This window comes from Hydractinia symbiolongicarpus, chromosome 6, assembly GCF_029227915.1.
Source record: "Hydractinia symbiolongicarpus strain clone_291-10 chromosome 6, HSymV2.1, whole genome shotgun sequence".
In the NCBI taxonomy this organism is placed as follows: Eukaryota; Metazoa; Cnidaria; class Hydrozoa; order Anthoathecata; family Hydractiniidae; genus Hydractinia; species Hydractinia symbiolongicarpus.
In genome coordinates this window covers 10,439,838-10,464,260 of record NC_079880.1, presented here as the reverse complement: position 1 = coordinate 10,464,260, position 24,423 = coordinate 10,439,838, and the positions used below count along the sequence as shown (strand labels likewise).

Genomic DNA, 24,423 nt, shown 5'->3' with positions numbered 1-24,423 from the left:
TATAGGTATATTTCGCCGTTATATTAATGTTACAGGTTAAAATATCTTGTAATATAAACAAAAATGACAAAATTTGTGAGCGGTTCGTTTAAGTTCAACAGCTGTAAGTCATTCTTATCGAATATATTCTGGACGTCTTTTTCTCCGGCTGTATTTGTCTTCAATATTCTCAACATCGAGGTATTCTTCTGCTTCTGACTACTCTACATTTCGTCGTGTAGCGTTGTGTGACACCTTGATCTGTGTAGTGATAAAGGCCGCCAAGAGATTCGCGCTTACTCTTCAGCTTATAGTGAGAGCGTCGCGGTAGCTGCTACCGGCGCTTATACAAGATGTTAGTTAGAACCGTAGCTGGATTAAAACACAACTTATAAAATGGCCTTTGAGCCGGAACGGGTTTGGGGTTGCGGCAAGGGGAAGTCCTCGAAATATACTTTTGGCGAGTAATGCACTCGCGTAACGATTGGAGTCTGGGCACAAATAAATAATGCTGCTCTCGTGTTCATAAAATTTCTTTTAGCTCATGGTCAAGGAAGAGATCGGGCGCCTTTCTGGTGAGATGTTCTTCTGGTCATTTTAAAATCTTTTGCCTGTTTTTATGCTTTGTTAACTTATTTAAAAATTGTGACCAGAGGAGCGGAGTACCAGACATAAAATCATGTTGTATATTTACGAATTCGGTTAATTTTTTGTTGTTGTTGAATTAACGTATCTGCAACATGCTTTTATGTTTTGGCAAGCGCAAATGGAGTACGGTATGAAGCAATTTCTTTGATTTTCTAGTTAATCTTTGCTTGGGTTGCATTTAACTCCTTATTAAAACCCATGAAAATTTTTTATAGTAGTTTTCATGGATCCTGTCTTAGGAGAGATAATTTTTCCTTTTTTAAACCCTTTTTTCCTCTTTTAATAGCATATTTGGATCCTGTCTAAGGAAACATGTTTGCTATATAAATTTTGCTTTTTTCAGACGTCATTAATTAATATGCGATTATAAAAACCTTTGCAACTGCAATACACCTTTAAGATAATTCAGGAAAACTAACACTCCATCATCATCATCATCATCATCATCATTCTCGGCTTAACGTCCGTTTTCCATGCTAGCATGGGTTGGACGGGGTATATTAATGACCCTCTTCCAATCTGATCTAGACTGTGTTAGATCTAAACTCAACTTCCTCTCTATCAAGTCTGTCCTTATAACCTCCTGCCAAGTCTTTCTCGGTCTGCCTCTGGGCTTTGCCCCAGGAACTATCAAGTCTCTACACTTTCTTACCCAATTATCCTCCTCCATTCTTTCCAAGTGCCCCAGCCAATTCAATCTTCTTATCTGGATAACATCTTTAATTCTACAGAGACTTAGCCTGCTTCTTAGCTCATCTGAACTCTTTCTGTCTCTCAGACTGGCATTACACATCCACCTAACCATTCTCATATCATTCCTTTCTAAACGGTCAAGATCTTCCTGCTTCACTGCCCATGTCTCACTACCGTACAACATAACATTTCTTACACAGGCCTCATACAACCTACCTTTTACCTCAATTGACAGGACTCTGCTAGTCAATAAAGGAAGTAACTCTAAACTTTTTCCAAGCAGAACCTATCCTGCAAGTAACACTTCTTCCAACACCCCCTTCACTGCCCAACATATCACCTAAGTAACAGAAGTTCTTAACTATCTCTAACGAGCCACTGTTGTACATCATTAAAGCTGGAAATACTTCATTCTCTATAATCTCACCTTTGCAACGCTTGCATACAAACTGTATGCCAGCTCTTAACCTTCCACTAATACTACTGCACTTCTTATGTACCCAATGCTTGCAAGTCTGACAAAAAATTGAGTTACTACCAACCCCTTTCCTGCAAACTCCACAAGGCCACTTTCCAACTACAAGGTCACACTTGGCTGCAATGCTACTTGTCATGACTTTAGACTTTGCTGTGTTTACCTTCAGCCCTTTCTCTTCTAGACCTTTCTTCCACTTCTCAAACTTTTCAACTAATTCTTCCATCGACTCTGCTATGAGAACCAAATCATCTGCATACAATAACTCCTATGGGCAACCTGTTCTGAACTCCATTGACAGCGCTTCTAAGACTAGAATAAACAACAAAGGACTAAGTACAGAACCCTGATGTACACCAACATTTACACTAAATTCATCACTAAGTGAATCGTTAATCCTGACACGACTTCTAGCATTGCTGTACATAGACTGAACCATCGTAACTAGCCACTCATCCACACCTAATTTTCTCATAGCCCACCAAATAACTTTACGTGGCACTCTATCAAAAGCTTTCTCTAAATCTACAAAGGCAAAATAGAGATTCTTTCTCTTTCCTAAATACTTTTCCTGAAGCTGTCTGAGTAAAAATATTGCATCTGTAGTGCCACGCCCTGGAACAAAACCAAATTGCATCTTATCTATATCAATTCTTTCTCTAAGTAACTTATCAATCACTCTTTCAATAACTTTCATTACTTGATCAACCAACTTCAAACCTCTATAGTTACCCCTTTCTTATGCATCACCCTTGCCCTTGAAACAATTCACTATTACACTCGACTGCCACTCACTTGAATAGCACCATCCTTTATAATCTGGTTAGCAAGACTTGTAATAAGCTTAACTCCAATATATCCAGATGCTTTTACCATCTCTGCAACAATACCTGATACTCCTGCAGCCTTGCCAATCTTCATTTTCCTAATAGCCTCCACTACCCATTCTGTCTTGATCTGCATGGCTGGCCCTTCTACGACATCATCATCAGACAACATATCCTCGTCCCAATCAGACTCAGTGTTAAGCAACCTCTGATAATGATTCTTCCAAGCTACCCTTTTCTCCTCCTCTGTGCTAGCCAAAACACCTTCATCATTACGTATACACTTCTCACCTACAATATCTTGATTAGTCTTCTTCATTTGCTTTGCTATCTTGAATACCTCATTGCGCTGGTCTTCCCTTCTTAACACATCTGCAAATCTGTTTCTCTCTGCTTCTGATTTTGCCTTATACACTGCTGTACGAGCCCGACGCTTAGCTTCTAAGTAAATATTTTTACTACCACCTGACTTCCACTCTTTCCAAAGTTTCCTCTTTTCCTTTATACACTGGTCAACCTCATTATTCCACCACCAGGTCTGTCTATGTCTAGCTGGTCCTTTCGTCCACCCACAGGTATCATCAGAAGCTTCTAGAAGACAATTCTTCAAAGTAGTCCAAGTACTTTCAACATTGTCACTATCACATTGACTATTGTAGGCTAACTGCTGAACTTTTGCACTAAATTGTCTTGCTACAATCTCTTCCTTCAGCTTCCAGCTTATTTAGCGATCGGAGGAGGTAAACATCACACTAAGAGTTTATTAATGAGAAAACACGTTCTTTCGTGATAACTTTTCTTGTCGCGTTTTGTTGTTAATGAAGAGCACACATACGTTGTATCTTATACGTTTCCTGAAAATTTAAAAGAAATTGATACGACGGAATTTAAAAAACTAAAGAAAATACGCTTTTGTCTTTTGTTGGTAACTTTCTTTTCTCACTGGCAAAAGGATCATGAAATTCTGAGCCTGTATGAGTACCTTATTCCCATTTTACCAGCACCAAAACTTCTGCACTTTACAGAACAGACAGCCTGAGCATTGCTGGTGTAAAAAAATATTTTTTTTTTTGCACACTGAGGGTAAAACATTTTTAACTATTTACAATGTGTGTTCTCCTCCACATATTACAGATTTGGTAATTCACTTCACCAAGTTTTCCTAGTCACATCTGTTTTTTGAGCATCAGAAAAAGGCACATGGTGATTAGTTAGTGCAATCATTTGAATCACGGAAATAGGACGTTTTAACTTCTTTTTGTTCGAACCACCTGCGCAAAAGCCCACCTAATTATCCAGCATTTTTGCAAAGTTGTTTCAGTGATGGCATATAGTCAAAACCATACAGTTGTGTGGCTAGCAAAGTTGCCAGATTATCGCTAGAGCTGTTTGTTTAGATAATCACGTAACTAGGTCAGTATATGCGACGAGAAATGTAAAAAATTGTTGATAAAACATTTGGTCACAAGTTGATTATACCATAGTGATGATTCGATCCCAACAAAGAGTCTTGTTTAGTGCGTCAAATTGCTTTCTAAGAAAGAAGAAAAGGAAACAAATCTTGCTAGAATTAATTTTCATGGATAGCAAGTTACTCATTGCAGGAAATGGATTTTACAAAATTTAGAAATTGTGAAAATTAATTCCCCTGAGCTATATTGATGTCAAATTTTACCTGCCTGTGGCCGCCCTTCAACAAAGCACCTACTCTATGCAATCAAATTGCTACTATGAATTAGGTCGTCAGACGAAGGAGAGAAAAACACTTCATGGGTGTGGTCTAGCATTAGCTTTCAGTTGCTATGAACAGCAATTATGGAGTGGACAAACTTCTCTACTTTGTCATTATTCTAAATTCATCTAACATTTCATGTGATATAATTTTATTTGTTTTTCAGCTCTGGGATTCTTGAACCGTAATCAAAATGGCACCAGTTAAGGTTGGTAATTCTTTCTTTGTTAAAAAAGCCTTTCTGAATCGCACTTATATGGACTTCATAATGTTTATATGAGTTGAACCAAGAAAGGAGAATAAAAACACTCCATCGTTATTTAGTTGTCTTTAGATGACGTACAGTTGTGTGTGTTAACATCTTCCTTTTTTCCTGCTTTTTGTTACACCTTACGCATTACGTAAATTCTCACTTTTCTGGCAGGGTTGCTATTTCACCTCAAACTCTAGGAAGTATGTTTTTTCACTGTCCATTCTCTAAGTTTTACTTAGCATGGCTTCGCTATAAAATTTTTTCAAGTAACCTGTTTGTTTGTATCTATCATTTGATGACAATTTTCTTTATACAGAACCAGGGTATGACTCGAATTAAAATTTTCAAAATTAACCTTTTAGGCTTACATTAAAAATAGTCAAGTTTCTTAAAGTGAGAAAAACTAAAACTTTATAAACATATTTTGCCCTTTCTGAATCGCACTTGCATGAACTTCTTCATGTTCATATGAGTTGAACCAAGGAAGGAGAGCAATAAACACTCCAATTTTTTTGTGTCTTTTTTTTAAGATTACACCATTGTGAGTGGTAACAAATAAACATACAAAAAACAATAAAGATGGTATATATAACTAATAACTGGACTTAAAATCTGACTCATTTTTTATTTTAATTTAGAAAAAGACAAATGAGAGTATCAACTCCAGGTTGGCACTTGTAATGAAAAGTGGAAAATACACACTCGGATACCGATCGACATTAAAAACATTACGCCAAGGAAAAGCTAAACTTGTTATCATCGCTAGCAACACACCTCAGCTGAGGTAAATTGTCCTTTTTAAGTATTTTTGAAGGTTAAGGAAGGTTATAGTTTTTGTCTATAAAAACACTTCAAAAAATGTTACTACATACAACTAAGTTTTGTTTATCTCTTTAGAAAAAGTGAAGTGGAGTATTATGCTATGTTGTCAAAGACAGGTGTCCATCACTACACTGGTAACAACATCGAACTTGGTACGGCATGTGGTAAATACTTCCGTGTCTCTGTATTAAGCATCACAGATCCAGGAGATTCTGATATTATAAGATCTATGCCATCTGAACAAGAAAGTAAATAAATACTTTTCATGACATCTTGTTTGTTTTTATTTACCAATATGCCAATTTCAATGCTTAAACAGCTACCGAAATCATCACCTTTTTTTTTAAGGTTTCCTCGTCGAATTCAAGATTGTCATGTGAAACATATTTTTGCGATTTTTTCTTTGCTTTCTAACCTAACTTTTGTTGACAGAAAAGTTGTAACTTTTCCGCTTAAGATGGTTTCTCAGGTGGGCTAACATGCCGCATTCGGAAAGGAATTTTTTGAATATAGTACAGAGTTCTTTTGTGTTTTTTTTTATCTTGTTTGAGGAGCATTTCGACTTTTTTGAAAAATGATGTGTAACCCATCGGGTGGAAACACAAGAAGGTTATTATGTCAGAAAATTGCGCCTACACCCTAGCGTGACTCTGATCAACATAAGTTCCCTCGTTCAACTTTTTCTTTGCCGTTTTCTTGTACTAGTAAGTAGGAAATGTAATGTCAATCTCGTGTCTCCGAAAAGCACTTTGAGCAAGTTTGTCCCCTTCGCAAGGACTCCGGAAATGGCTTTTTTGCATTGGTAATTTTTGTGCATGACGTTATCTGTTTATCAAAATAACAGCGTGCAACATACAGTTAGATTGAGTGTTAAAATACCATTACGGGAACCCCAGGGTTTCTATTATTAATAAAGTGGATAGAGGGCATCTTTAACTTAATTTTAGGTTGCATTTGTTCAAATATTGTCATGTGACATTAATAAACGTTTTAATCGTTTTGCGAGCTGTCTTGAGACGCGCTGGAGAAGCGGGAACATTTTTTGTCAAAGAAGATGTACCAGATATGTTTTAAAGTTATTGTTGCTGACCAATCTATTTTTTTTTTTTTGTCTTTTTATTTTGCCGTTGAAGAATTTACAGTTTTCCGTAAGAATAAAATACAAATGTTAAGCTATTATATCGTATAATCTAAAGATAGGATTGCATATGCTAAAAATATTAGCTAGAGAGGTGAAAAATGGCAGGAGCGAGAAGAAGGCTATAATAGCCTCATCACCAAGCCCCCAACCTATATAAAAAGTTAGCATTGATATGATGAGGAGTTGTGTTATATGTGTCGTACGTTGTAACTGTCGTGTGTTCTAAAATAAATATAGATTGTCAGTAGTCAATAGTTTACGTTTTAGTTTATGTTTGAATTCGTTAAGTGATGTAATAGTTTTCATGTCGTTATCAAGAGATGTATTCCACAATTTAGGTCCCTTGCTAGTTTTAGAGAACTTTGTGATTGTATAATTAATCCTAGGTTGAAAAAAACTGTTAATTGAAAATCTGGATGGATATTTATGTTGTATCTTCTGAAACATATTAATAAATACTTTTGGTAACATATTGTTTTCAAGCTTCAACATAAAAATAAGAGTTTGATAAATGTTTAGTTGGTATACATTTAGTACATTTAGCTTTTTTGATAACTCTCTGGAGTGAGGTACCTGTCAACATTTAAAACAATTCTGATTGCATGTTTTTGTTTATTTTGTAATTTTGTCAATTTTGTAGCGTTGGTGCTGCACCACGCAATATTTGCATAATTTAGATAGCAGTGAATTAAAGAAGAATATATGTTTTTTAAACAATTCTGATCTAGAACAAATTTTCTTTAAATAGGATGCCAATATTCTTTGCGACTTTTTCTTCTAGAATATTTATATGTTCTCTCTAAGTAAGATTTTCATCAAGAATAACTCCTAAAAATTTCATGCATTGTGCTCTTTTTATACTTAAATTATTAATAGACAAATCAGGAAACTTCAATGGCATATCATTTTTTTTATTTTGCCTGTGAAAAAGTGTGTACTTTGTTTTAGAAATATTTAGGGACAGTCTGTTTGCCTTAAACCATTCTGCCAGCTTAGAGAGTTCATAATTGACTGTGCGAAATAATGTTTTTATATCTTTATGTGCATAAAACAGATTTGTATCATCTGCAAATAAAATTGAATGTAAAATATTCAAAGCTTTGTTTAAATCATTTACATATATAAGGAATAAGAGTGGTCCTAATATGGAACCTTGTGGAACTCCACAGATGATTGTTTTGTAATTTGTACTTCCACCGTCAAAGGAAATGTACTGTTTTCTATTGGATAAATAACTTTCAAACCAGCGAATGTTGGAATTGTGGATACCATGGTTTTTGAGTTTTTCTAGTAGAATTTTGTGATCTACGGTGTCAAATGCTTTGCTTAGATCTATAAAAATTCCTAGGACGTACTTGTTTTCGTCAAACGTTTTGATATTTCATTAACAAGTTTAATTTGTTAAAATTAAATTGCATTTTGTAGTTTTCATTTTGATACTTCGTGCGAAATACACAACATTATCCCCCATTTTAATTTTGCTAACGAACCCTGAAAACATGGTTGCAATAAATCAGTCTGTATTTGCTCATACACCACACAAATGTGTGCGGATTCTCTCTTTCAATGTAGTGGTATCACTTAAAGTCATTATGGAAGAAGGGACAGGTACCTTCATTTTTGCCAATATATCCATTTTTTTCCTAAATTGAGGTGTAAGGGTGTCATCGTCGAAGACTGCTTACTACCTGCATGCTGATTCTGAGAGTATACAATTTCAGTTTTTACAGCAGCTGCGATACCACCATCTCTGTAACCGCACAATCTATCTCAAATTTTAACCATCATAAGCTAAGATTGGTTTGCTCAGTGTCAAATGTTGATTTTTACATCTTTAGTATTTGATGCGTGCACATTGCTGTAAGAAAACAGCTTTGATTGTCTGTTTTGCAAATTAAAGAATTCATTTATTTGTTTATAGTTGTTTCACCCTCATACAACATCTTTTCGTCTACCTTAGGCTTTCTACCACAACAGTATGTGTTAAACATAGTCGTGTAGTCATGGCACTTTGTGGCAATCCGTTCAGAAATGCTGTGTTTTAGCTCATTAATTTTATCCTTTGGATCATCAAGGTTTTTTGTTATTAGGAGCGCTACTACCTTAAAAGATACGGTTTCTCAAATATCCGCGAAGAAAAACATTGATCAAATGCTGTTTTTGGCTTACGTTTTACATCTCTATGGTTTTATTAATAAACTATTCACATTATTTTAAGATCTATTTCTCCTACTTAGTGAAGAAGCAGTGAAAGCACATTTACTACACTAGACGTTTTCATTGTTGCATTCTTACGTCATCAATACATAATCACTGATAGCCTTAACCAAAAAGGTATGCAGCAGTTACTTTAGACAGACAGTGTACGATGGAAGCAAAAGTTGATAGTGCCGTAGGTAAAGAGTCAGAGGTCTTCTTAATAACAGTTATACTCACTTCTGCAGAGCTTAATTTTAAACACAACATTTCAAAGCTTTTCTAAACATTACACTGCAATTTCAGCATACACAACATTACCTTGAAATCTGTCTACAGAACTTCACATTGCAACCTCTGTACACAACATTATTCTGCAACATCTGTACACAACACTACCTTGAAACCTGTCTACAAAAAATTACATTACAGCATCTGTACACAACATTGCACTGGAAATGAGTGCTCTTCAACAAGGTTATTAATAGTGTGAAAAAAAGATGTACTGAAAGTGTGGGTAGTTCGCCAATTGTATGTGTACTGCCAGTTACAAAGCTTTCTACTGTGAAGGGATAAATACTGGGATGAACACGAATATACTATATCACAACTTAGTGTGATATAGTATAGTCTGTAACTCTATATTCTGTGAAAATATAAAGTATAATTGCAGAAGTTTCTTTAACATCTTGTTTATGTTTTGAAATGCTATTGCCACCGGCAGGGCAGCAGCATGTAAAAACAAATGCCTTTTTATTTCGCCTTTCTTGTTTGTGAAAACGTTTCTTCAGAAATGCTTGATGTCGATCAAATCCATGGTATAAATTCCTGTCTTCTCTTTCGGTATTTGGACAGTACAGGACCTGTACTATTGTTTTTGCTTTTTTTATAATGTAGCTTGGGCCAAAAAATAAGGTCGAAATATTTAACATCTATCATGTTAACAAGTGACAAGAATCAACTGTGAAAATGACCTGAAAATTATGCCAGGCAATATCAATGAAAGGAATTATATAAAAAAACAATGCAACACACCAAGAGTTAACGCCGACCTTTCTTCATAAAATTTTTAAAAATACAAAAAAAGAACTGTAAAACTGAATAGATATCGTGGTAGGATTTCATTCCCGGATTTCCAAGGGAAAAAATGTCATGGGCATCGTAACGAAGTTTCATAGTGCACCAAAGGTTATATATAACTAGTATTATCCCTTGATCATTAAATCCAAAACAACATGCTAGGTTGTGCTAAGTTTTCCTGGAAATCCGGTTTTGTAGAATGGAACTCAATAAACTGTCAAAGAGAACGATATACAACATTACATCTTAATGAGAACACTTTAGAGCTCAATGACTGAAGGCTCAATGGATTTTGATATAAAGAAAAATTCAGCTCAATGAATTAGGATTAAAGAACTTCTGTTAAAAATAAAAATATGACTTGATAATGAACTAAAAAAGTAAAAGACTATAAAATTTACAAATATTTTTTAAGGTTAAAATAAGAAAATAAGCAAACTAGTTTGAAAATTTCAGTATCATGGCCAGCATGACTCAACTTGCCATAAACATTTGATGACATGTAACACTATATACAAAACAAGTACATAACAACTTCTGTACAGAAATATAATGTGGTACTATTATATTAAATATTAGTTTAAAAAAAGTTATTTTATAGCGCTTCAAATGCTTCACATCTCAATAATAGTAGCATATGATTGGCGAATACTTGATCGCGTTAAATATGATTGGCGAATACTTCGTCGCGTCGTTTATGATTCTACGAATTTAACGCTATGAACATAGTACTTCACTGTCATTATCGGTTTATAACGTGTCGCACAACACCTCCGATGAAGTACTGGGTGATGTTTTTTGGCGTGTTTTTATGTCCTTCATTAACTTGTTAGCTTGCGACAAGACTCCTTCAAAAGACGTCAGACGAGACATTCTGTAGTTCTGTCGTTCTTTTGCTTCCATGTGCCGCCGTCGTGATTCTTCTGACAATTTTCTCAGCGGTTTCTAGAAATGATTAAAACAAGCATTAATATGGTCGCACGTAGGTTTCCGGTAACGTGTCGATATTACATGTAATATATTCGGTTCCTAAGCGTTGACAGGCATGGTGACCCAGTTTGTTTGTTTGTAACACTGTGGACCACGGAAGTCATTGTAATGCGGACCAATTAAATAACAATAAAATAATAATAATAATAATTTTAATTTGAAAAACCCTAAAATAAAAAAATAAGGTACATACATCGTCTTGGGCTATATCATCAGCATATATTGACAAATCTGGGACGCTAAGTGACGACATTGACGACGATTTTGTCGGTGATGACGGTAACGACGTTTTTCTTACTATGTCCTCTATTAATCGGCCATTAGACGGCAGCTGTGGTGCCGATAATCTTTTTGTTGGATCACGTGGTACATGGTATTTTTTACGTCTAATAACCGTCGATGGTTTTCGTATACTTTCTCTCTCGTTACCGACGTTCGTTATGTCGGTTAGAGAGTCGGTGTATTTGCTGGATGATAAATCTGACGTGCTGGAAGAATTACTTGAAATCTTACGACGAGTTAATATAGGGGATTCGATATCGCTTCTTCTTCTTCGTGTTCTACCGTTTTCGGATGTTTCATCGCGTTCTCGCCGCTCGGTAGCTCTTTGACGGTTTTTTAAGTACGTCTTTCGTAATTGGTCAGGAGATTGATTTGATGTCCCCAATTGCTGGAAGAAAAACAAAGACGCAACATGAAAATTTGAAAGAAGAACAATAGCATTTTTTAAAGGAATTTCGTAAGCATACCAACAGAATTTTCATCATGTCGACATTCAGTATTACATTGTAAGAATGTCTTTAAGTGACAGCACGAAAGGATTTGAACCACCTGATCTTTTTCATTTAATAGCACGTTTCAAAACAACTACATACCTTGGCCAGTAGAAATCCGTATTGTCGCAGATTGTCGGCATATATCTCTTTATACATCTGTGTTGACGTTATATCTCTATGACTTGACGACTTTTTGATACGACTAACCGGGCAAACTGTCGGACCTAATGGTTGTATGTTGATATTAGATTCCGATTTTGAGTGTTGTCTTAGCAGAGATCTTTTTACCATTTCACTTTCATCGCTATCACTGCTGTCGTAAGCGCCGGCTGACGGCGGTCTTCTCGGTAATGAAGTTTCTGACGTTTCAGCAGTATTCCCGTCGTCGTCTGTCGAATCAACATGTAAATAAACGATGTCATAATCGGAGAGATGTTTTTTTAGTCGATATATTTTATTGGGATTTTTAACACGGCGTCTTGGTCTCATATATTCAATACCAGAAATTGCATCAGATTCTGAGTGACTCAATAGATGATTTGTGCCGTCATTATTTTTTGTTTTGACGTTGATTTCTTCGTCGTTGTTGTTGTTTAGTTCCATGTTTTCGTTGCTGCTTTCTAATATGATACTATCTAACACACTCGTTGAGAATCGTCTTCCAAGATCACTTGTTACAAAATGGCTACCACTAATCGCACTCCAATTAACAAAATATGGTCGAGCTTTTCCCTTAATTGAATTCAAGCTGGTTGCCATGACACTAAATTAAAATAATTGCAATTACACAATACCTGGTTTACACATGCGAAATTGCAAACAACGTAAATTCTCTTTTCTGTAGTACTATTTTAGTAAAAACCAGGTTCAAGTGGAAAATAAATAAATTGAAAATAACTAGGAATAAACTTGAAGAAATAATTTAAGGTCTAAATATCTTTACGCGAAACGAAATTTTGGCGTGAATAGAAACCAGGTGAATTAGCATTATTCAACACACTACGACTGATTATCGTAACCCTTTAACACAAACTCAGCAAGTTTTATTTGTTGTCACTCTGAACTCTTTCGCGGGGGATTTATTTCCTCAGTCTTGTTTACAAATTGCAAACGGAGTGTGTTGATTATAATATGTTCCGCTAACCGATGACCTTAATCTATGACGTCATAGGAGCGAGATGAGAAAAAGAATAGACAAAAGTCGGAAGTATGTTATCAAATAATGACGAAGACAACACTGTCATGATTATGTCCGTGGTAAGAAAGTCGATGAGTAACGTTCAACCAGGAAGAATTATTTCATCAGCGTGATATTAAGGCTCGTTGTTGCAGTCGGAAGAATGTAGATAAAGAGAGACGAAACATATATTTATATGGAATTAAAATTTGAAATCTCGTCCCATAAAATGTTCCTGAGTGGCAATTTTTTAAGGCAGTGACTAAAATGTTGTCCCACTGTCGACCGATAACATTTTGGTCACCGTTTACACAATAAGCATGTTCTTCATATCTAGCGTCATGATTTGCGATAAAAAAGCATGCTTTATTGTTCATTCACAAACCATCTTTAATGCAAATCAAATCGATGTTAAATTTAAAAAAACATGCATTGTCTAATATCGGCACTTCAAAATGTGACACAAAAAGTATCTAAATACCACCCTCATGCAGTTGTACACGTGGATGTGGTTTCGACAGCCTTTTTTCGTGATCCTGCACGATTTAGACGTCGTTGCGTGATCCCCTACGATCTAGACATAATTTTGATTGGCATTAACTTCCTACCGTACGTAAAAAAACCAACATTACAGCATTTTCTCATACTTCTAATCCGGAAGCATGCTTTAGTATGTCTGTACCACACAAAAATAATTGGCTTTTTAATTGCATTACACATTGTCAGTATAGGCAAAGACGCCAACCCCTTTTGCTTTTTCATATGTTGTCTCCGGTATTAAAAAGCGAAAGAAGCCCTAGGAACGAGGTTGACAAACACACTCTATAACCAGGAAACATAGTTGCGGTTGTCACCGGAAGGAAACCTGCTCCAATTTGAGACTAGCAATTAAAAACAACCCTTTAACCTTTCCTCGAAATAATAAGATTAAAACAGTGAGTGCAGCCTTGCATTTTCAATATGAATTTCGTTCATACCTTAAAGTGCGGTAAGTTTTACTACGATCTTTTGTTTCATCAGACGCAGTAAAGGAATAGGTTAACTAAGTGCCAAAGTGGAGATTTCTATCAAGGTTGCTCTGCAATCTGATTAGTATATTCCTATATGATGAAATTCTTTCAGAGGAACTCCGGTGAAACCTTTAAATAGAGGTCGGACTAAGGTCAATCGTCAAAACCCCAAAACATACCAGATGGAGGGTGTGCAGTGTAGGAGGGACTAACCTCATCATTAGTTGTGAGTATGGCGAAATTATCTTGTGTTTACACGAAATCATGAAGTTTAACACAAAGCAGCCACATTTTTGTATCCAAGCGAGACTTCACTAATTACACTAATTATGTTAATTATGCTAATTGCGGGACGTTAAAATAGAGACAGATTGCGAACGCGCATGCATTAAATATCACATGTGCTAACCAACACGTGCTAAAATGTTGCAATTGCTTTCCCAAATCGACAACCCTTATGAGTTTGAAAATTGCTTTATTTTTTAAGATTACAATTTTGCACATTCTTCTTGCAAGGGCTTGCTAATGGCACTGTTTTAGATGCAAAAAGAATAGTTCATAAAATAAAGGATGTAAAACTTGACGAAACAACGTTTTTTTAAGTCATTGACCAAAAAGACAGCAATCACGCATTGGTCTTGTGGAGATATACATAACGAGACTTGTCCTAGCAAACTTTTATTTTGGCCATGGCTGAGGACCATGACCGATGATAATTTCAATCGGCGAAAATTATAAGTTCCTTTTTCTACTTGGAAAAGGGATCGTTGATGTGTGATCCCCGATAATATAGTGCAAATATTTTTCTAGACCAATAACAATTTTTTGACTTCGATTAGTTAAACGAGGAATAACATAGTAAAATCAGATACATTAGTATCGCTAAATGCGCCTTATTCTACTAAGTTCAAAATATTGATGCAGGAAAACTTAAACATTTAAAACAGATTTTTATTGCTAAAAAAAATTAAAGTAAAAACGAAGGAAAGTAATGAAAAGCATCTTACCTTTCTCTATCTTGAATCGTCATTTTGAAGACTGTTATGGATGATCTAAAAAACGGAAAGTTTAAATAGGATAATATATTGGACTGTTTACTTTTCACCCTCCTTCTGCATTTTCTAAACCTGCATACGTTATCATTAGGAGAAATGTAAACATGAGTAGGAGTGCATACAAAAAGGGAAAACGAATTACTATGACGCGAAAACTTCACTTTCCCTTTTTGGTGCGTGCGAGTTCTTGAAAATAATATAGAAAGTAAAATAAGTATTTCATTTTCAATTTATCCGACATTCGGTTCAGAGCCTTTGTAAACACTTTCGTTATAAGAAAACAAAAAGAAGAAGAAGAAAAAAAAGAGAAATATCATGCGCGTCCCCAGGGTCTTTTGGCCCCTGAGCCTATAATCAAACTCATCAAAAAGACAAAATAGCTTGGAAACGAGGTTGGAGAAAAGTGTCTAAGTTAAGTATAGCATAAATTTAGGATTTTGGGAAATAGGTAAAAATGTTAGAAAAGGGAAAATCAAAAATGACTACAACAAGTGGCGTATGAGAGGGACATGTAACACACGAGATTCTTGGAATATGAATTTCCCTCGTTTGTGTCAGCTTGTATCAGTTTATCTAGCGTGTGCAAATAATTTCTCCCCTTTTTTTAAGCTGATAATCTGCTTGCGAGAATATCGTCATAATTTTAAGCGGTTTCTGTCGAAATAGTGCAAGAATTGAAAAAAAAATGTTTTTAAATCAAATGGAAAAATTTAAAATTATTCTATTAAATCAACCTAAAGAAGAAAAAGAAGATTTAATAAACAAAGCAAAGATTACATTGGCATAAAATTTACCAGCAATATAGTTACACATAATAATTCAAATCAATTAGCATGCCAAATTGAGTTAAAAATCACAGATTAAATCTAGTGAAAAGTAACATTGATGCATCAACAATGACAACAAACAATAAGACCATTCAACATTAACTTGACATCACCTTGCCAACTAACGAAATGACGAAGTGTAGGGGAAAGTACAAACTTTCAAACGCGACGATTAAGAATGCCAGCAAACGAGATAAAATTCCTGCATGTCTGAAAATTTTCTACTGAAAACATCTTTTTTATGTCAATTCTCGCGGAAATTTAATTCTTATTTTGCGAGGTTAATTTCGCGAATTATCCTAAAAATTAAAAATATTTGGTCCTGATAAATGTTGGAAGAGGTGCAAAGAAAAATATAGTTTGGAAAACAAAAAAAAATTTGTGTAGGTGTTGAATAAACCTTCATTTTAAAAATTTTTGGGGAAATTAAAAGTGATTAAAAGGCAGATTCTACCAAAATCTGGTTTCATTTTATGCTTTTTAAAACATGTCATTGGGTTATAACTTTCTGGAAATTTGCGGAATTTTATGCCCAATATTTAATTTTAGCTGAACTGGTTCCTTTAACCGTAACAACAAAGTTAATGTATGTTCTTATCACGAACCTCAATGTTTTTGTGGATGCGAAGCAGACTACACGTTACATACTTTTAGAGACTACCCAGGTTAGATGTTTTTGTACATCCGTGATGTAATTTTGTTGACAGTCAGAGAAACAGCTCGCAACAAAAACTGTTAGCTAGAGCAGCTGCTCCCAAGAAAAAATGCTAAATAAAGAAAATGCTCACCACGACAAGTACTCGCTAGGAGAAAAAACTAACTTGATGACTTACCCTTCTATATTCTTTCATATACTATTGAGAAAAAGACTTGTGTGTCACAAACCGTTATAAAAAATGTTATGTATGACAATCTCTTCATAAGTATTTACAATGCTGTTATTTTTGTTTGCTTAAATATCTTCTTTTCGCATTATAGTGAAAAATACCGTATTTAAATACTTAAACAAGATCGTTTCTAACGAACCCTCCTACGCCCTTTCAAATATGATAAATGCTATACAATGACATCGGGATTCCATGATCTCTATGGACGAGTGTCCTTATGTAGTATTTATTACTCAGCGCGAGGTAATTTGTATGGAGCTATTTTTCTTTTAATTTAATTAGCTAAATGTTTGTGAAGTAATCAACGGAGTATGTCTGGAGTATTGCAAGTATGCGGTCTGTTGTCTGATTTTCAATGTGTCTCCTTCTTACTGCACAATGACGATCCTGCTAAAATAAGAGTGTAGCATGTGACATTTTTTATTATTTGTCAAGCTAGGATCCAGGCCTTTAAAAGATGAAATGGTGACTAATTAAATTTTTTTATTGTAGTGTTCAATATTTTTATATTTTTGTATTAGGACGGAACCGGTCGCGTAATATGATGCGTTCCTGGCTAAGCATGAACCTGCATGACGGTATAAGTCGTCAAAAAATAGCCGATGACGATGCTACGACGGAGTCAATATTTGCTCACTTATTTATTGAGACCGGGATTAAACGGTTAGCACGTCAAAGAAAAGAAGTGCTAAAAAAAAGAAGAAGGAAATATAGTGCAAATAACATAAATCTGTACAAAGAATATCTTATTTCGATATCATCAAGGTTACTACATTAATTCCGTCCAAGAATTCTTCGATCTTTGAAATGAAATTGTTTTTAAAAAAATGCAACGTTTAAACCGAATATTGTAAAATGGACGGAATACAGTTTGATACGATTGCTAAAAATCAAAAAAAGATCTAAATGACAGCGGAAGGAATAGCACGAAAGTCTCGCATCCACTTGAAACAGGAATTTTTGATGTGTCGTAAGATGTGTAAACACGAGAAATGGAGGAGGGTGTGTTTATCAAATATTAGAAAGTGTCAGTAAAGGTTTGTGTAAATAGCTCACGTGTTCTAGCATGCAAAAACTTAACCCTACCTGGAAAGACCTTTGAGAAAAAGCAAATTGGGAAAAAAGTTAATTTTTAAAATTCATAGAAATGTTGACGTGATTCCTAAATCATGTGATCTCATAAAACCGAATACAGGGGATGAGTTGAATAAATAATCAAACGTTATCAGATCAAACAGTGTTTGTTGATTTCGTTACCGTAGCAACGTCATGTTACACCTTAAGTTTTATCCTATTATTATCACAACACTATATTTAAAATACCTATAATTTTTTGCATACCTAACTCAGATCATGGTAGTCCCTAACGGCCAGTGATAGAACAAAACAAACAGAGAAGCTTTAAGAAATAATTGTTCTGTGTTTTCAAGGAATGATAAAATTGACATCGATTGAAACCTTTGTCTTTATAGTAACGCGTCAAGGTTCAGCAGCATGTCATTTTTTAACAAATACAGTTCCTCGTGTTGTCTCTGTTTCCTCGTCAAAACAAACTTTCGATTTACTGATATTTAATATATTCTACAGACCATAGTTTATTTTTATCTCTAAAAAGAATACCGAAGGAAAATTTTACTTTTTTAAAAAAATAAGATTAAAAATAAGATTAAAAAAGTAACAAATTCATCTTAAAAATTTAATAGACGTCCATGTAGTTTTAAAGTGTGCATAATTTCTTGCACCTTGACATTTTGAGTGGTCCGTTTATTAAACGCCATTTTGGAAATTCGCATTCTGGAAATTGCGGCGATTGAGCTTATTGAATCGTTTCGTAGCCCCTTTAATAGTTAAGTTTGTGATACTTTTCAGGTTATCACGTACGCTAACTTTCAATCGTACATCGTAAAAAAAAGTTTATTACGGCTTAGTGCAAATCTGAGTTGTACGTGCGGTTGCGCAAATTAAAATTTGGTAAACAAAGATGGTAGAGGGTAGATGTGAGAACTTGCAAATCCTGTGGGTTATTGCATCAATAAAAACTAAAGTAAATGTATTATAATTAGAAAAACATTTAAAAAGGAAACCTCGGGGAAATTAATTGCTGATATTCATTTTTATAAGTTTATATAAAATAATAAAAGTGAAATGTACGACAAAGAAATGATTTTGCATTAAGGATGCATGAAACACCCAAATCGTTATTTTTGCCAATTTTTGATTTTTATATCATTGGAAAAGTTATGATTAATAGAATATTTATTGTAAATATAAAAAATATAAATTTTTAACAGGAAAAGAGAAAAAAGAGGAAAAATATAAAAAAGGAAAAATTTTTTTTTAGGTATTTTGTATTAAATTTAATTGATTTAAAAAGTTAAAATTTATGCCTAAAACCTCTACAAGCTAAAAGTTATAAGCATTTATAAATATGTGGACAAACCAAAATATTAATATTCTGGGCATACTGAGCTTTCGTTTTCTGTTTTTTTCTTAGAAAAAATTCTTAATATTTTATCACAGCGTGAAGCTAAGAAATACAACAGAGAACCACAAAAGTAACTGATGAAGTTGATTTGAATAGTAGTATTTTTACACGATATGCTTTAAATGCCTCTGTAGCTACCTTGAAAGCTCCAGAGTTGACAACTCTAAAAAGGTGTTTTATAATACTTCCAAGTTCACTATTTTATGACAAAAATAAAATTATTTGATAGAGAATTTATTTCTTTTTTAGAAAATAGATACTTTTATAGGAAATGTAAACAGTATTCTCCACACGAGAAGACAAACAAACGTAATTACAAACAACTTAATTATAACTTATGTAACTCCAAAAAGATAATCTGAAAAATTCGTCATAAGTCGAAACTTGTGTGATTTGTCATACATCGTAAGCTTTTTTTTCATAAATGCACAATAAATATTTCCGCAAGACAGTATAAACAAAAAAAGAGTGCTATGTCACGAAAACAGGAATTTGTTGCCACGACAACAAAAGATCTATTGCTCATCGAAACCTCTTTGCTTTTTTTCCAAGGTTACACGTCATAAAAGTATAAAAGATATGTCCATGTTTCATATATGGAGCAGCTCGGAGTATATATTTATCGACTTTTCTACACTTTTAATAAAAGTTTACGCAGACGTTGACGACAATAGAGCCACAAAGTTCAGTTTAAAAAGAGATCCGTGGAAAGCCTTTTGTTTCCTTGAAGCGAACTGGCTGTTTCTTAATGAGCGACGAGTGGATTAGGAAGTCAGGTCCTAGTGGTAGTTTCCATGTTTGTAGTGTTGCTTACACTCTCTTTCTTAGGACTTGTCGATTAAGCATAAGTGCTTGTTTATAGCAGGTCATTGTAAAATAATAGCAGATACCTGTACACCAAACCCATTGTAACAGTCAAGAAATAACCTAAAAGAGAGAAAGTATGTCACGGGAGAACATGGTCAAATAACCGAATGTTGCTGAATGTTTCTTTTTGTCATGTCAAGTGAAATAAAGGAAGAAAAGAGAAGTATAAAATAAACTTATAAAGACTATATTCATGTGTCATTGGAATTTATTTGTAAACTATCGAAGCTAAATTCATTTAAAAGAAGCTAAAGACGCGTTTGTAAAGGTACTGCATCAAATTTTAAGTTTATATGCTATGTAAGTTCTCTCTTGTCGTTTTTATTTTCCTTGGTAAGGGAGAGCAGGTTAGAGCCACGCATGGTTAGCGAGAATGTCTACAAGTCGTGCAAATCGAAGCGGAAGTATACGTTGTGTCCACAATAAATCCGTCGATAGGTTCTGGACCTCAAATTGGACCACAACAAAGCAACTTGCTTAGCAATATTCAGGCCTCACATTTCTTTTGCCAACCACTTTACCTTTGATTAGCAAATTGTGAATTAAACTATAAATATATATATATCAATGTCTATTTCTGAGAAATTGTTTTGTATGTTAGTTGAATCCAATGATTCAACAACAATGTATATACCAACAATTAGAATGAACTGACCAATGATTCAACAACAGTGTATATACCAACAATTAGAAGAAACCGACCAATGATTCAACAACAGTGTATATACCAACAATTGGAATGAAGCTGACCAATCATTCAACAACAATGTATATACCAATAATTGGAATGAAGCTGACCAATCATTCAACAACAATGCATATACCAACAATTAGAAGAAACTGACCAATGATTCAACAACAGTGTATATACCAACAATTGGAATGAAGCTGACCAATCATTCAACAACAATGTATATACCAATAATTGGAATGAAGCTGACCAATCATTCAACAACAATGCATATACCAACAATTAGAAGAAACTGACCAATGATTCAACAACAGAGTATGGCAACAATTAGAAGAAAATGATTCAACAACAATGCATATACCAACAATTACAAGAAACTGACCAATGATTCAACGACAGTGTGTATACCAACAATTGGAAGAAACTGACCAATGATTCAACAACAGAGTATGGCAACAATTAGAAGAAAATGATTCAACAACAATGCATATACCAACAATTACAAGAAAATGACCAATGATTCAACGACAGTGTATATACCAACAATTGGAAGAAACTGACCAATGATTCAACAACAGTGTATATACCAACAATTGGAATGAAGCTGACCAATCATTCAACAACAATTAGAATGATTGACCAATGTTTCAAGTGTATCTGTATTAAAATTATAGTTGCAAGTAGCTTCGAAAGACGTGGGATTCTTAATTGGGTGACGACTGGCAATACACGTTTGTGGGTACAGATGTTTAAAAGATTTGCAGATGCCCATAAAACATGCAAAATTCTAACGCAGCATGGATTGAGTTGCACTATTATAGCTGGCCAACAATTCAAAAATGTAGCTGGAAAAGCTGTAGAATGATTAACTTTGTGTATATTACATGTTTGTTTTTTCATAAGCATACTAAAATTTTGAAATCGTGTAAGCCTAATCCTAATTCCTAAAAAATCTCAGATTATGCTTGCTATATGCTTATGTTAAAAAAAAATTATTCAGGTAGATTTTGGACACTACTCTTTTTTTTCCCAGACAGGGTACGTTATTTTAGCCTATAAAAAGAAGCGAAAGTAATATGATCTAGTTTTTTTTCAATAAAACTTGAGGTGCTCAATCATTTAGCTACTTTGAAGTTTTGTAAAAGTAGTCCTAAATATTACAGTGGTTGTCAATAGCGATTCAGTGCAACTGGGGGAAAGGTCGCTGATGATATTCTTACCATATGCTTATTTTTTCCCTTAACTTAAGCCTTTATATGGTTTAAGACGTTATGCTTATAAAAATACAACATAATAGTACTCATGTAAGGTTATTAAATTATTTTCTACTTCTGGTGTATCGAAATGGTATTCTTGGAAATAACATTCGACTAAACTAGCAAGCTATTTTCTTTCAATTTTTTTGCTGTTTTCTTGTGGTATGTTCAGAATTTATTTTGCAATTTAAGCTCCAAACCTAAGCCTTTATATGGCTTTAGACGTTATGCTTATAAATAAAACATGTATTTTTGTGGGTAGAAATTTTTGCGAATCAAGTGTTTACGGGAATTAATTTGCGTGAAGGAGCGTATAGAAACGCGTCTAACAATGCAAATACTGGAAGAAATAGAAAGTCAACGGAACTGTGCAACCTCGTTTTCAGGGCATTTTGCTTTTTTGATGAAGTTAATATCGGCGAGTTGTTGGCCACTCCGTCATAACGGCTCAGTGGTTAAAAGACCCTTGGGACGAGGTTGGGAACTGTGTAGAGTTTGACATTAAAAAATTACATAAAAACGACAATGGTAATAGTGTAAATAGAATGATTGTGATTGATCAGAATGATTTAGGAAAAGAATTGTAATACCCTATCTAAAATGCAGACAATGTTTTTCGCGAGAAGTATGTTTCGTGAAGGGCTGGCTGACTTTGGTATAATATCTGAGACGAGTCGCGAATCGTATAAAATAAATTGCGAAATTCCTACCCTTAAAGGTAGCTACATCAGTAAAATACCTTTGATATTCCTTACACCTATACTTTGTAACACTTTTCGTGTACAACACCTTTTCGTGGTCACAAGAAATAGCATCGCATGCGTCCGTGCAACAAAGTTGTCCCCAGGTGTTTTTGTCTTTGTGACAATTTTACATACCCTCTATCTCGTAGTCACTACACGTTCACATTTCGCCCCGATGTAAGAGACGGTGGAAACAAGGTTGGTAGAAACTTTCGCGAACAAGAAAATTTCTGTGCAATTCCACCTTTATTCGAAACCAACTGAACTGTTAGTTTGCGGTTTGTGAAGTTAAACGATAAAACATGTGCTAATTGCGAATTCTAAATTTGTAGTTTTTGTAGTTTGTTTCCCAAACTTACAAGTATAGCTCATGACTCTTGTTAAAAATATTTAAGACTGATTTTTACTTAAGAAGAATATTCCGAACAGAATGATTTAATTTTCCCACTTTCAAATCGCTGAAATTTCTGCCAGTCAATTAGGATCTGTGATTATTCCGCTCCACACGGGATATTCTGCCTAGTGGAGATGAGCCTTCAAGGGTTATGGCTAATGTGCTGGAAGATGTCGTAACCTAAAAATATTCTCGCACCCTTATGCTCAGTGTCCCTTTGTCCCTAAACCATTTTTACAGAACGACCAATAATAATCCTTGCCGCTATCAGAATAATCACAATGGCAACATACCCTGTTCTGCCCGGAGTTTTGCCTGATGTCAGAGCTGTTATCATTAACTTAACGCCTAGGGAAGAGGTTGAAAAATCGGTCGGTAGAGTGCTGGACTTGTAGTTCTTGGGCATGAGTCCAGCGCTCTACTCCCGTGGATTTTGTCACCACATAGGCCGTGCAAAAATCTCTGTAGCTCAAATAATAGCTTTAAGCACTCTAAAACCACCTATGTGGTTCATCCTAGAAACAATCGACAGGGTTTACACCTTGAAACTAGTAAATCTTGCCACATAAAATATAAATTTCGACCACTGGCCTTGTGGTAGAGCTTTTGCCACCAGTGCGGAAGGTCGTACTTACAATCTCCGGCCAAGTCATGCCAGAGACTATAAAAGTGTGAATCCATTCTTTCTTTCCTGGAAGTAGTAAGCTATATTAAATTGTTAAGTAACCTTTTGGTGAAACAGCACAACATAATTTCCAAACATGATAAGGATGTTTATTATACTTACTAAAATAACTTTTTCTCGTATACTTCAGTCGTGATAATATTTACTTTCCTGAACAATTTCTAACCACTGAAAATTCCGCCATTTTTTATTGCATAAATTAACGTATTACCTATGACGCATTCGCATAAAACGCTTAACGATGATACTAGGGTATTTTTCGCCGATTTCTGTCATATCAAAATGGTAATAATCCCTTGGGACGAGATTGGTTCATCCGGGAAGTTTTTTGGAGAAAAAAAAAGTAACACAAAGTAGTATGCGTTTCTGAAATCTAAACTTGGTTGCGCCAACCTCAATCCCAGGGCTTTTTTTCTCTTTTTGATATAAGGGAAAGTCCCGTTAAAAAAACGAGATAAAGAGGCAGGGGTCGAGGTTGTGGTTGCACAAATGACCAGTATTTACCTGTACAAATAAATAGTGCTAATAAAAGATTTGTTTTTTATTTTGTAGAATTTAAAATTTGTGGTTGAGAAAACCAGAACATATTCTTTTTCAATTTCTGTTGAGAATGAAATACGGATGTGCTATGATAAATATTCAACTATGTATACACATCATCCGGATAAGCTATCTGAGTTCATCACTAATATCTTGCCGCACGTAGTGTAGTGGGTTCGTCTGCGGCTGCCAGT

At 34.7% G+C, this 24,423-nt stretch overlaps 2 protein-coding genes across 3 annotated transcripts; one reads left to right on the top strand and one right to left on the bottom strand.

Annotated features, from left to right (window-relative positions):
- Positions 1–455: 455 nt before the first annotated feature.
- Positions 456–5,700, top strand: LOC130647036 (60S ribosomal protein L30-like). 2 transcript variants are annotated; one of them, XM_057452749.1, is made up of 4 exons: positions 456–554; positions 4,521–4,562; positions 5,246–5,391; positions 5,505–5,700. In XM_057452749.1, the coding sequence occupies exons 2-4, from the start codon at positions 4,548–4,550 to the stop codon at positions 5,683–5,685; spliced, it is 342 nt and encodes a 113-aa protein (XP_057308732.1). In that variant the 5' UTR covers positions 456–554; positions 4,521–4,547; the 3' UTR covers positions 5,686–5,700. The 2 variants fall into 2 exon arrangements, with proteins under 2 accessions (XP_057308732.1, XP_057308733.1); XM_057452750.1 differs by lacking the exon at positions 456–554 and adding an exon at positions 563–755.
- Positions 5,701–9,800: 4,100 nt separating this feature from the next.
- Positions 9,801–16,708, bottom strand: LOC130647311 (uncharacterized). The gene is made up of 5 exons (XM_057453110.1): positions 16,515–16,708; positions 14,807–14,851; positions 11,712–12,375; positions 11,030–11,506; positions 9,801–10,791 (listed from the first exon to the last, which is right to left on the bottom strand). Exons 2-5 carry the CDS (start codon positions 14,827–14,829, stop codon positions 10,597–10,599), a joined length of 1,359 nt encoding a protein of 452 aa, XP_057309093.1. The 5' UTR covers positions 14,830–14,851; positions 16,515–16,708; the 3' UTR covers positions 9,801–10,596.
- Between the last annotated feature and the right edge of the window lie 7,715 nt (positions 16,709–24,423).